The sequence below is a fragment of the Salvelinus fontinalis genome, chromosome 12 (genome assembly GCF_029448725.1).
Source record: "Salvelinus fontinalis isolate EN_2023a chromosome 12, ASM2944872v1, whole genome shotgun sequence".
Taxonomy (NCBI): Eukaryota; Metazoa; Chordata; class Actinopteri; order Salmoniformes; family Salmonidae; genus Salvelinus; species Salvelinus fontinalis.
In genome coordinates this window covers 24,887,857-24,900,738 of record NC_074676.1, presented here as the reverse complement: position 1 = coordinate 24,900,738, position 12,882 = coordinate 24,887,857, and the positions used below count along the sequence as shown (strand labels likewise).

At 39.0% G+C, this 12,882-nt stretch overlaps 1 protein-coding gene across 3 annotated transcripts in view; it reads left to right on the top strand.

Annotated features, from left to right (window-relative positions):
• Window positions 1–496: 496 nt before the first annotated feature.
• The window catches only part of LOC129867043 (mucosa-associated lymphoid tissue lymphoma translocation protein 1-like), a 36,676-nt gene continuing 24,290 nt past the window's right edge, over window positions 497–12,882 (top strand). For 2 of the 3 annotated variants that reach the window (XM_055940155.1, XM_055940153.1), the window contains exons 1-10: window positions 497–679; window positions 1,941–2,095; window positions 7,176–7,257; window positions 7,715–7,839; window positions 7,947–8,085; window positions 8,231–8,406; window positions 8,797–8,893; window positions 9,557–9,577; window positions 9,779–9,982; window positions 12,168–12,345. In XM_055940155.1, the coding sequence (XP_055796130.1) occupies window positions 7,239–7,257; window positions 7,715–7,839; window positions 7,947–8,085; window positions 8,231–8,406; window positions 8,797–8,893; window positions 9,557–9,577; window positions 9,779–9,982; window positions 12,168–12,345 (959 nt within the window). In that variant the 5' untranslated portion in view covers window positions 497–679; window positions 1,941–2,095; window positions 7,176–7,238. The remainder of the gene's footprint in view (window positions 680–1,940; window positions 2,096–7,175; window positions 7,258–7,714; window positions 7,840–7,946; window positions 8,086–8,230; window positions 8,407–8,796; window positions 8,894–9,556; window positions 9,578–9,778; window positions 9,983–12,167; window positions 12,346–12,882) is intronic. The other variant, XM_055940154.1, reaches the window with a different exon arrangement.

Below are 12,882 nucleotides of genomic sequence, written 5' to 3'. Positions count from 1 at the left end.
GTACTTTTCCCACCACTGTGTATAGCCTAATCTGTCATTTATTGTACCCTCTAGCATATAGCGTTTATATGTTTCTCCTGTTTGTTTGTTGGTTTGCTTGTATACGTCCTATACGTCCTATTGTGTATATATATATACACTGGTGTTTTGAGCAACAACAACCCCCCCCACCCAAAAGAGAACAATTTCTTCAAAAGTGAAATCAAATTATAATCCATTTCACAATACCGTAATATCTGTGCTATGCTACTTTGACCCACACGTAATTGTGGATGGATCTGGTTTTGGATCATTATTTCTGCTAATTGAATTACGATATGATTTTGCCTTTCATAGAATATTTAATTAGCTATACGTGTATGTGAATGTATAACATGTGCCCTGGAGTCAATTCTGTATTTAGAATGGATTTCCAATTCAAAAAAGTTGCTGATGGATATCCAAAAAATATTTGGCCTCATATACTACATACAGTACGGTAATAGGTGGATATCATTGTTCCGGGAAAAGGATGTTCTGTTTTTTGTTGATATAAAGTTTTGAGGATTTACAAGAGTTACATTCTCTTCTATAGTTTGTAAAGGCCATCTTAAATTCTCTACTCTAGTTTGTTTAATGCCATCGGGTGAATGCTGTTACAGACAGTGTGGCATGTGCATGGTGTTTCGTCGCATTTCAGGTATGTACAATACATTGATAACAGGTAGCCTACACAATAACCCTCTCTAACAATAGAAATGTGTTGATACATTTTCCAATAATATACTATTTGCCTGTTTGACTTTAGTTTAATTTAACCATACCTCTCACAATTACAACAATTAACATAGGCCTAGTTGTTTTTTTAAATTATCTATGACAATAATTGCGTAATTATCAATGCACTCATAATTTTATAACATATATGTATTTTCTTGACTTCCAAGAGCTGATACACCATAACTCAAAACATATGGGCTGAGTGTGCAAACAGGAATGTGTTGTGATTCTCTTGACCAGGGTTGCCAGGTTTAGCTTATTACATTTTCAATGAAGACCACTCAAAATCCACGCACAAGGCCTCAAAACTGGGCCAAAAAAATGTTTTTGCGCAGCAGTAGAGGAGTTGCCATATGTATCCAATAAACCCCTTTTCGATAACGCTATTGAGCTCATTTAGAAGGAATATCGATTTAACATGTAATGACAAGAAGCAAAATTCAGATTTCCATCAAAATAATAATTATTGCAAGCTAACGTGACTAAAGGAATTTGAATATGTAGCAAGAGAAAGGATAATTTGCCTTTATTAAACTCGCCAGATAATTTACCATCCATCAATGGATGTCCATTTAACTGGTTTGACTGCTATGAATAAGCAATAAGGCCCGAGGGGGTGTGGTATATGGCCAATATACAATGCTAAGGGGTGTTCTTAAGCACGTTGCAACGTGGAGTGATATATTGGCCATTTACCACAAACCATGAGATACCTTATTGCGATTATAAACTGGTTACAAATGTAATTAGAACAGTAAAAAGTAATGTTTTGTCATACCCGTGGTATATGGTCTGATATATCACAGATTTCAGCCAATCAGCATTCAGGGCTCAAACCACCCAGTTTAGAATTGTAATTATCAACTATGTGGTTTGAGCCCTGAATGCTAATTGGCTGACAGCCATGATATATCAGCCCATATACCACTTGTATGACAGAACATTACTTTTTACTGCTCTAATTACATTTGTAACCAGTTTATAATAGCAATAAGGTACCTCAGTGCCTTAGACCGCTGCACCACTCGGGAGCATTTCAGGAAGTCCAGGATCCATTTGCAGAGGGAGGTGTTTAGTCCCAGGGTCCTTAGCTTAGTGATGAGCTTTGTGGCCACTATGTTGTTGAATGCTGAGCTGTAGTCAATGAACAGCATTCTCACATAGATGTTCCTTTTCTCCAGGTGGGAAAGGGCTGTCTGGAGTGCATTTGAGATTGCGTCATGTGTGGATCGGTTAGGGCGGTATGCGAATTGGAATGGGTCTAGGGTTTTCGGGATGATGGTGTTGATGTGAGCCATGACCAGCCTTTCAACATGAATAGTGAGGCAATTTCGAGGTAAGAAGTGCTTGTGTTGAAGAATAGCCTTCTGTAATAGGCTACTGAGGGGAGGATGGCTCATAATAATGTTTGGAATGGAGTCAATGGAGTGGTATCAACCACATGGAAACCACGTCTTTGATGTGTTTGATACCATTCCATAGACTCCATTCCAGCCATTATTATGAGCTGGCCTCCCCTCAGCAGCCTCCACTGGGATGGGGGTCTTTCAATCACAAAATCAAATATGAATAATATGGATATAAACTGAATATGCTTGTCAGTAACACCCAGCATTTTTCTTTTTTACCTGTAGCCTAATCTGATTTAATATTACCGTCAATCTAATGCATTCTAACAACAGCTTCATGGCAAAAAATGTTTTTTGATAGAGCTATGACCATGGTCACAATTGATAACTTCCAATTGAATTACCTAAACATAGACATTAATAATTGCATAATAACACAAGGCTACAACAACAATAAACTGAAGTTATAGGCTACTTATTAAATCAATTTTCCAGCTCCAGGTAGGCAACACAAGTCGCACAAATTGATTAGCAATTATTATAATAAAAATGTTTCACCTTTATTTAACCAGGTAGGCCAGTTGAGAACACGTTCTCATTTACAACTGCGACCTGGCTAAGATAAAGCAAAGCAGAGTTACACATGGAATAAACGAATGTACAGTCAATAACACAATAGAAAAGTATATACAGTTGAAGTCAGAAGTTTACATACGCCTCTGCCAAATACAATTAAACTCAGTTTTTCCACAATTCCTGACGTGTAATCCTAGTAAAAATTCCTTGTCTTAGGTCAGTTAGGATCACCACATTATTTTAAGAATGTGAAATGTCAGAATAATAGTTGAGAGAATGATTTATTTCAGCTTTTATTTCTTTCATCACATTCCCAGTGGGTCAGAAGTTTACATACACTCAATTAGTATTTGGTAGCATTGCCTTTAAATTGTTTAACTTGGGTCAAACGTTTTGTGTAGCATTCCACAAGCTTCCCAGAATAAGTTGGGTGATTTTTGGCCCATTCCTCCTGACAGAGCTGGTGTAACTGAGTCAGGTTTGTAGTTCTCCTTGCTCGCACACGCTTTTTCAGTTCTGCCCACAAATTTTCTATAGGATTGAGGTCAGGGCTTTGTGATGGCCACTCCAATACCTTGACTTTGCTGTCCTTAAGCCATTTTGCCACAACTTTGGAAGTATGCTTGGGGTCATTGTCCATTTGGAAGACCCATTTGCGACCAATCTTTAACTTCCTGACTGATGTCTTGAGATGTGGCTTCTATATATCCACATAATTTTCCATCCTAATGATGCCATCTATTTTGTGAAGTGCACCAGTCCCTCCTGCAGCAAAGCACCCCCACAACATGATGCTGCCACCCCCATGCTTCACAGTTGGGATGGTGTTCTTCGGCTTGCAAGCTTTCCCCTTTTTCCTCCAAACATAACAATGGTCATTATGGCTAAACAGTTCTATTTTTTTTTTCATCAGACCAGAGGACATTTCTCCAAAAAGTACGATCTTTGTCCCCATGTGCTGTTGCAAACCGTAGTCTTGCTTTTTTATGGCGGTTTTGGAGCAGTGACTTTTTCCTTGCTTTCAGGTTATGTCAATATAGGACTCGTTTTACTGTGGATATAGATACTTTTGTACCTGTTTCCTCCAGCATCTTCACAAGGTCCTTTGCAGTTGTTCTGGGATTTATTTGCACTTTTCGCACCAAAGTACGTTCATCTCTAGGAGACAGAGCGCGTCGCCTTCCTGAGCGGTATGACGGCTGTGTGGTCGCATGGTGTTTATACTTGCATACTATTGTTTGTACAGATGAATGTGGTACCTTCAGGCATTTGGATATTGCTCCCAAGGATGAACCAGACTTGTGGAGGTCTGCAATTGATTTTCTGAGTTTTTGGCTGATTTCTTTTGATTTTCCTATGATGTCAAGCAAAGAGGCAAAGAGTTCAAAGGTAGGCCTTGAAATACATCCACGGGTACACCTCCAATTGAATCAAATGATTTCAATTAGCCTTTCAGAAGCTTCTAATGCCATTAAATAATTTTCTGCAATTTTCCAAGCTGTTTAAAGGCACAGTCAACTTAGTGTATGTAAACTTCTGACCCACTGGAATTGTGATACATGAAATAATCTGTCTGTAAACAATTGTTGGAAAAATGACTTGTGTCATGCACAAAGGAGATGTCCTAACTGACTTGCCAAAACTATAGTTTGTTAACAAGACATTTGTGGAGTGGTTGAAAAACGAGTTTTAATGACTACAACCTAAGTATATGTAAACTTCCGACTTCAACTGTACAGTGTGTGCAAATGAAGTAAGATTAGGCTGTTAAGGCAATAAATAGGCCGTAGCGGATACTTTTAGAAAGAGAGGGTCCAGATTATCTAGCCCAGCTGATTTGAAGGGGTCCAGGTTTTGCAGCTCTTTCAGAACATCAGCTATCTGGATTTGGGTGAAGGAGAAATGGGGGAGGCTTGGGCAAGTTGCTTTGGGGGGTGCAGATCTGTTGACTGGTGTAGGGTTAGCCAGGTGGAAAGCATGGCCAGCCGTAGAAAAATGCTTATTGAAATTCTCAATTATCTTGGATTTATCGGTGCAGTGGGCAGCTGGGAGGAGGTGCTCTTATTCTCCATGGACTTTACAGTGTCCCAGAACTTTTTTGAGTTTGTGCTACAGGATGCAAATTTCTGTTTGAAAAAGCTAGCCTTTGCTTTCCTAACTGTCTGTGTATATTGGTTCCTAACTTTCCTGAAAAGTTACATATCGCGGGGGCTATTAGATGCTAATGCAGTACGCAACAGGATGTTTTTGTGCTGGTCAAGAGCAGTCAGGTCCAGAGTGAACCAAGGGCTATATCTGTTCTTAGTTCTACATTTTTTGAATGGGGCATGCTTATTTAAGATGGTGAGGAAAGCACTTATAAAGAATAACCAAGCATCCTCTACTGATGGAATGAGGTCAATATCCTTCCAGGATACCCGGCCAGGTCAATTAGAAAGGCCTGCTCGCTGTATTGTTTTAGGGAGAGTTTGACAGTGAAGAGGGGTGGTTGTTTGACTGCGGACCCATTACGGATGCAGGCAATGAGTCAGTGATCGCTGAGATCCTGGTTTAAGACAGCAGAGGTGTATTTAGAGGACAGGTTGGTCAGGATGATATCTATGAGGGTGCCCGTGTTTACGGATTTAGGGTTGTACCTGGTAGGTTCCATGATAATTTGTGTGAGATTGAGGACATCTAGCTTAGATTGTAGGATGGCCGGGGTGTTAACCATATCCCAGTTTAGGTCACCTAACAGTACAAACTCTGAAGATAAATGGAGGGCAATTAATTCACATATGGTGTCCAGGCCACAGCTGGGGGCTGAGGGGGGTCTATAACAAGTGGCAACAGTGAGAGACTTATTTATGGAAAGGTGGATTTTTAAAAGTAGAATCTCGAACTGTTTGGGCACAGACCTGGATTGCATGGCAGAACTCTGCAGTAGATTGCAACTCCATCCCCTTTGGCAGTTCTATCTTTTCGGAAAATGTTGTAGTTGGGGATGGGAATTTCAGAACTTTTGGTGGCCTTCCTAAGCCAGGATTCAGACACAGGTTGGCGGAGTGTGCGGAGTGTGCTAAAGCAGTGAATAAAACAAACTTAGGGAGGAGGCTTTTGATGTTAACATGCATGAAACCAAGGCTTTCACAGTTACAGAAGTCCAGAAATGAGAGCGCCTGGGGAATAGCAATGGAACTGGGGGCTACAGGGCCTGGGTTAACCTCTACATCACCAGAGGAACAGAGGAGGAGTAGGATAAGGCTATAAGAACTGGTCGTCTAGTGTGTTGGGGACAGAGAATTAAAGGAGCAGATTTCTGGGCGTGGTAGAATAGATTCAAGGCATACTGTACAGACAAGGGTATGGTAGGATGTGAGTACAGTGGAGGTAAACCTATGCGTTGAGTGGCGATGAGAGAGGTTTTGTCTCTGGTGGCATCAGTTAAACTAGCTGAGGTCTCTGCATGTGTGTGGGGTGGGATGAAAGAGCTATCTAAGGCATTTTGAGCGGTACTGAGGGCTCTACAGTGAAATATAACAATAAAAACTAGCAATGTCTCCAGTGATATCGTCATTTCAACATATTTATTGTATCAAGTGGTAGGCAAGTAACCTACAATGGCATAGACATGAATAGGCTACTTGATGACCAACAGATGCAAATGTATCATTCTCCACGTTTATTGTGAGTTTCATTGTGGACTTTTCCCCAAAACAGAAGCACGCAAGGGAGTTCCATAATTTCCATTTAAAATTTCCAACTGCGCAGCGCTCGAGACCCAAGAACTGAGCATGCGTAAAACCCTTTCCTTGCATGCAGTTAAAACCACCTTCGAGAGAATTTGTGTAATGCGCACTAGTGCGCCTAAAGTCATTTCCCAGTGCTTTGTCGCAGTTATTTCTTTAGAAGTAGCCCAAAAACCTGGTAAATTTTCATCCTTGACATCTTTTTCAAATTAACTAAATGTCTGGAAAACTGCGCACATGTCAACCCTGCTCTAGACACTTACAGGCTATTCATCTTATTGGTCCAGTTAGAGACCATATCATTTAGAGTCACAATTTGAGCTGTAGACTATAAAGGACATTATTTGGCCCTAATTTTACAGCCATTGATAAACTTGCAAATGTTGATAGTAGCCTATAATTGTTACTACTCTGTAGTAAGCCATTTTCAGGAAGATGTCCAGTTTGGCTGACCTTTTATTAAAGCACAGATTGTTTTGCAAATATGCTACCCTACCTACCAGTCTTCTTGAAATAGATTCATTGTTCCTTGTGTTATCGTGTTTGTCACATGCGCGGTTGTGAAATGGGAAGTGGGAAGAAAATCTATTAGTGACACTTGTGCGTACATTGTATGCACATTTGTTCCATGTGGCCCTTATCAGACGTCATCTCCATGACATGTTCCTGTGATTTTTGGCTGGATCTTGACTTGTTTTAGTTGATACCCTGTTCACTCACCTCTGGCACAACTGATGCTCATATTCTGTCTTTTGCTTATTAGGTAGCACAGTGCAGTAATGACCTGAACAGATCATACTTGAAGTTCTTATTTCACATTGAAGTGATGAAAAACATGATCAGAGGTGTGTATTTGCCCTATTTATTGTGCAAGTTAACTATGTTCCATTTGATCAGTACACTGACATAACATTATTTTGAATAACAAAACATAGTATTATGTTATATAACTTAACCTACAGTAACTGTGAAAGGGGCTATCTATTTTTAGACTTATAAATTAATGATGTATACATAGTGATTCTTGAAGAATATAACTTCATGAGCTTAGTTCAAATGTCACACGTCATCAGAACCCAAAATATAAGGTTGTTTTACTCCAATGTTTGTAAACATTGTAAATGTTAACAAACACTGCATAGCCTAAAAACACTAATGCTGATATCATGGATGGTAAGCCCTTGCATCCATATCTGTCTATGGCCCATCCCTCAGGTTTTTACCAACACATAGGCTTTGTTATAGTTTCAACTGCGGATTGGCCCTTTAATCACTTATCACTTTATAAATGTACATTTTCAGACATCGTCATTGTGCAGCATCCTGTTTCTGTGTATGTACCACTGAACTATAAGGTGACTCTGAGTGTGAGAGCAGAGGGAACCGGTATCCTGAACTACCAGTGGTTCAAGTCTAGTAAAGAGGAGGTATGTGGTTGTTGAGGATTTTTGTCATTCTTGTCTGACACAGTATTATGTTGTCAATTCATAGAGTAACACAGTATATATCCAATGAAATGGTTAATGTTTTTTAGGTATTTGGTGGGACCAGAGCAGATCTGATTGTCACAGCCCAGAGGTCTCAGCTCTACATTTGTCGCGTGAATGACCAGTTCTGCAACTGTGTGTTCAGTGAATGGGTCAAAGTAAAGGTCCTGGACATTGCTAAACCAGGTATAGGAATCCCCTATATTAGTTACCAGTTCTAAGATAATAACATGTTTGTAATACAGATTATTAAATCTTATTTGATCAATTTAGAGCACTATTCTGCCTATAATGTATTGCTATTGCATTTTTTCTTATTTTTTTTCTTCAGGTCTCCCAGTAGCATGGCGAGGGGAGCCCCATATCGCTGTACACCCTGCACCCCAGACTGTCAGACAAGGGGAGAGACTCACCCTCAGCTGCACTGCCTTTGGCATTCCCACCCCTCACTACCAGTGGTACAGAAATGGACATCCTCTGTTGGGCAAGACCACGGACACACTGCAGGTAACACCAGTGTTTATTTACTCCTGCACTGAGGGCATCGTGTTTACTCTGTCTTATCATTTGCTGGCTGCGATACCATGCTTCACCACTCCTATTTAGTGATATAGTGGTAAAAAAATAGGTGTGAAAAAAGGCGAAAAAAGTAACTCTCCCTATATTTTCAATGCAATTTCCCACAGAAAGTGAGTGACAAGTGCCGTGCAAAAAAAAGTGGGTTAACTGTGTTTACTTGTGTTTACCCTCCACTACACCACTGGTCCTATGTAAACATTGTAATTTAGAATAACTTAGTTCATATTTAACATGAGGTTTAAATTCTAGGAGAGAAGTCTTATTTGTATGAGTAGAGCCAAACAGTGATGTGAATGCATTTGATTGTGTCCCTTGTAGATAGAGAATGCAGAGTCAGACCATAGAGGAACATATCTCTGCTATGTATCCAATGTTCTAGAGGAGAGATGGACAGAGGCAGCTGATGTTGAAATAGGTAAATGGAAGTGGGATTCTACTTGAAGGGCATCTGGGCAACAAAAAGGAAATAATGTTTACATGAATTGAACATACTGTGAATGATGATGTCATATAGCCAAGTCTTTTGTGAATGCTGCTCTGTAATTATATACAGATGTGCAATAGTGAATATAAAACTCTCACAGTAGCACATGACATAGCACTAGCAGCAGTTATTTTACGTTTTCAGTGGCATGAGCTTTACTATTAGCGTTTTATATATTCCCTGACAAAGTCTACCACATAATTCACTGGAAAGTAATTCCCCACTTTTCACTGAGCTAGTAAGTTCAGATTTCTGCACATCCCTTCCACAAGTGGGTCTTTCCATTCCACTGACGATTTAAGGTACTTTCCCTTTGTTAAAGACTGTACTAGAAGTTTTCAGGCTCTAAAAAGTGGTCAAGGAACTAGGCTTTGGATGTAGGTTCCCCTTTGTATGTGTTTTCTACATGTTGGCACATCAACAACATTCATATTTCAAAATCTTTATGAATTTGACCCAACCAGTTTGAATGAACACTAGGAGTCCTTTTACACTCTCATATTGCTTTTGATCTTGTTTGTTGTGTTAACAGATTGAAGTGTGAAGTGTTAGGTTATGCACCTTTGTCTTTTATTTTTTTTCCATTTCTTTTAGTGCCATCTAATCAACTCACAGGTAAGGGTCAGTGGAATACAGTATCCGTTTGAGGTATTTTTAGAATGCGGTTTGAGCATTATGTCATTGAAGTGGGGAACTGTTGTACCAGTATTTCCTGATATGTGTGGTTTCATGTTTCTATAGTATAATTAATTAGCTGTTCTCAAAGTACAGTAAGGTGACCCTGATTACAAATTCCACCATGGTCTTTTCGTCCAGCTACTGACAAAGTGGCCCTGCTTATTGGTAACCTCAACTACTCCCACCATCCGGACCTGATGGCTCCCACTATGGATGTCCATGAGCTGGCCAACCTGCTGCAGCAGCTGGGCTTCAGAGTGGTGTCTCTACTGGATCTCACCAGGGAGGAGATGCTGGCGGCCATTGACAAGTTCCTTCTCCTGCTTGACAGGGGCGTGTATGGTGAGTTCAATACTGTACAGTATTCAGGTGGTTACACTACAAGGGAGAATGTATTTTGAAATGAGGGTTTTTCAGAGACTCTAGAAAGCTAATGATGACACTATTCACTGAAAAGGTGCAAATGCATACAAAAATATTTCTCTGTTAAGCTGAAACCAGACATCGTAGTCTTGTTAAGCTCCCTTTAAACGTATTCTGCCCGTTTTGGTTGATCTAGCATAATCCTATGCTGCTGTTTAGAGATCTTATTAGTAGCTTGGTGTGAGAGTGTGGTTTAACATGCAAATAAAAGGTGGAAAGGAGAAGCTTGGGCCTGTAGTGTTTGGAGCGAGATGCCTTGCTATGTATAGCTGTTTCCAGTGGTGTGAAGTACTTGAAAGTACTACTTAAGTCTTTTTTGGGGTATCTGTATTTTACTTGACTATTTATATTTTTTACAACTTTTTACATTTTCCCTGACACCCAAAAGTACTCATTACATTTTGAATGCTTAGCAGGACAGGAAATTTGTCCAAATAACACACTTCTCAATAGTACATCTTTGATCATCCCTACTGCCTCTGATCTGTCTGACTCACTAAACACATGCCTTGTTTTTAAAGGATGTCTGAGTGTTGGAGCATGTCCCCTGGCTATCAGTAAATGTTTAAAAAATATATAAAAAATGTATGCTGTCTTGGTTGCATAATATAAGTAATAAAAATGATTTATACTATATATTTTAGCAATTCTATTTACTTTTGATAATTAAGTATATTTGAAACCAAATACTTTTATACTTTTACTCAAGTAGTATTTTACTGGGTGACTTTCACTTTTACCTGAGTAATTTTCTATTAAGGTATCTTTACTTTTACTCAAGTATGAAAATTGGGTACTTTTTCCACCACTGGCTGTTTCTGAGGCCTGTAGAACTTCTACTTGGCAGATTTATTTTGCACCTGTAAAGGGCCTTTAGCAACCTAGCAATTGTCAGCTTATCTTCCTTTTTATATTTGAGTCAAATAAGAACATTACATTTTATGTGGCATGTAAACATTTGAAAGAGTTTGACATTTTCTGTCTCATCTAATAATCCATGCTTGTGTGTTTGTTGTATGGCTGTTATAGAAAACGAGGTCAGCTTAACATGAAAACCAATCTGAAAAGTAGCGATCTAGATTTTCTAGGAGCTTTAAGGACCTGCACAGTTTACAGATTCAAAACATGCTACCTGAAATTACCCAACTCAGCTGTACAGGGATGCAAAGCTTCCAGTAGTTTACCAAAGTTACTGGAATCTTCAGTCATTTTGGTAATTAACAGAAAATCTATGGCAATCTATCATAACTTTGGTGATTTATACTTGAATAATTTTTTTTTTTTAATTATTCATACATAGTATATTTTTTTTTATATCGGTGTCCATATTGTCCATACATTTCTAGTAGATACACCATATGGTTCAAGAGAAAATGCCTAATTAATGAAAAAAGCATCTTATCAACAATGGCATTATTTTAAGTTATTATTTTAACTCTTCCAACTATTGACTTTTTTCACAACTGCCTCCAGTTTGACTATGAAACATTGACAGCAAATACATACTGACATAGTAAAATAAATCAAAGTGTATGAAAAAATAAAGGATATTTCATGATGATATATATATTTCTATATTTTATTTGATTAACATTTTTCAAGTGATACAGCCACACAGAGGGACAGAGATAAAGTATCTGAAGTATCTAGAAGGGCCACTAGATGTCTGGTGATATATTACATAAAATCCTTGAAGGATACCAAAACTCTGGTAGTTGACTGGTAGTAACATACCGTCCCTTTGCAACCCTACACATAATATATAGAGCACAAGCAACATAATATTTTATTGATATAGGACAGGGTCAGTGTTGTGTGATATTCTACAGTATATGATTGCTAAAATGAAACATGGAGCCTTGTTTGACAGATGCCATATTAGATCTGTACCTCTCGCTGAACTGGAGTATCGGGTGCTCTGAATTTACTCTTATGCTGAGAGACTTTGCTTTTCCTGTTCACGCCATGTAAAATGTGTTTGCCACGGATTTGATTTTAATCTGATTAATTAACAGCGATCAATGCTAAATAACTAAATAGTTATTTTGGTGTATAACTGATATACACACAAAATATACAACTAACATAATGCTATCCCCCACAGCCCTGTTCTACTATGCTGGTCATGGGTACGAACGTTTAGGGAGAAACTATCTGGTGGCCGTAGACGCTCCACAACCATACCGTCCAGAGAACTGTGTCTGTGTACAGAGGGTCATGCGCAAGATGCAGGAGAGACGGACTGTATTGAATGTGGTCTTACTAGACACCTGCAGAACATGGTAGGCCTCCTGATGGACACCTCATGTCATTGTTTGTTGCTCTACAGTGCCCTGCAAAAGTATTCACCCCCTTGGTGTTTTTCCTATTTTGTTGCATTACAACCTGTAATTTAAATGGATTTTTATTTGGATTTCATGTAATGGACATACACAAAATAGTCCAAATTGGTGAAGTGACATGAAAAAAAAATGAAAAAATTATATATACAAAAAAAACGGAAAAGTGGTGCGTGCATATGTATTCACCCCCTTCGCTATGAATCCCCTAAATAAGATCTGGTGCAAACAATTACCTTCAGAAGTCACATCATTAGTTAAATAAAGTCCACATGTGTGCAACCAAACTGTCAAAGGATCTGTCACATGATCTCAGTATATATATACTTGTTCTGAAAGGCTCCAGAGTCTGCAACACCACTAAGCAAGGGGTACCACCAAGCAAGCAGCACTATGAAGACCAAGGAGCTCTCCAAACAGGTCAGGGACAAAGTTGAGGAGAAGTACAGATCACGGTTGGGTTATAAAAAATAACAGAAA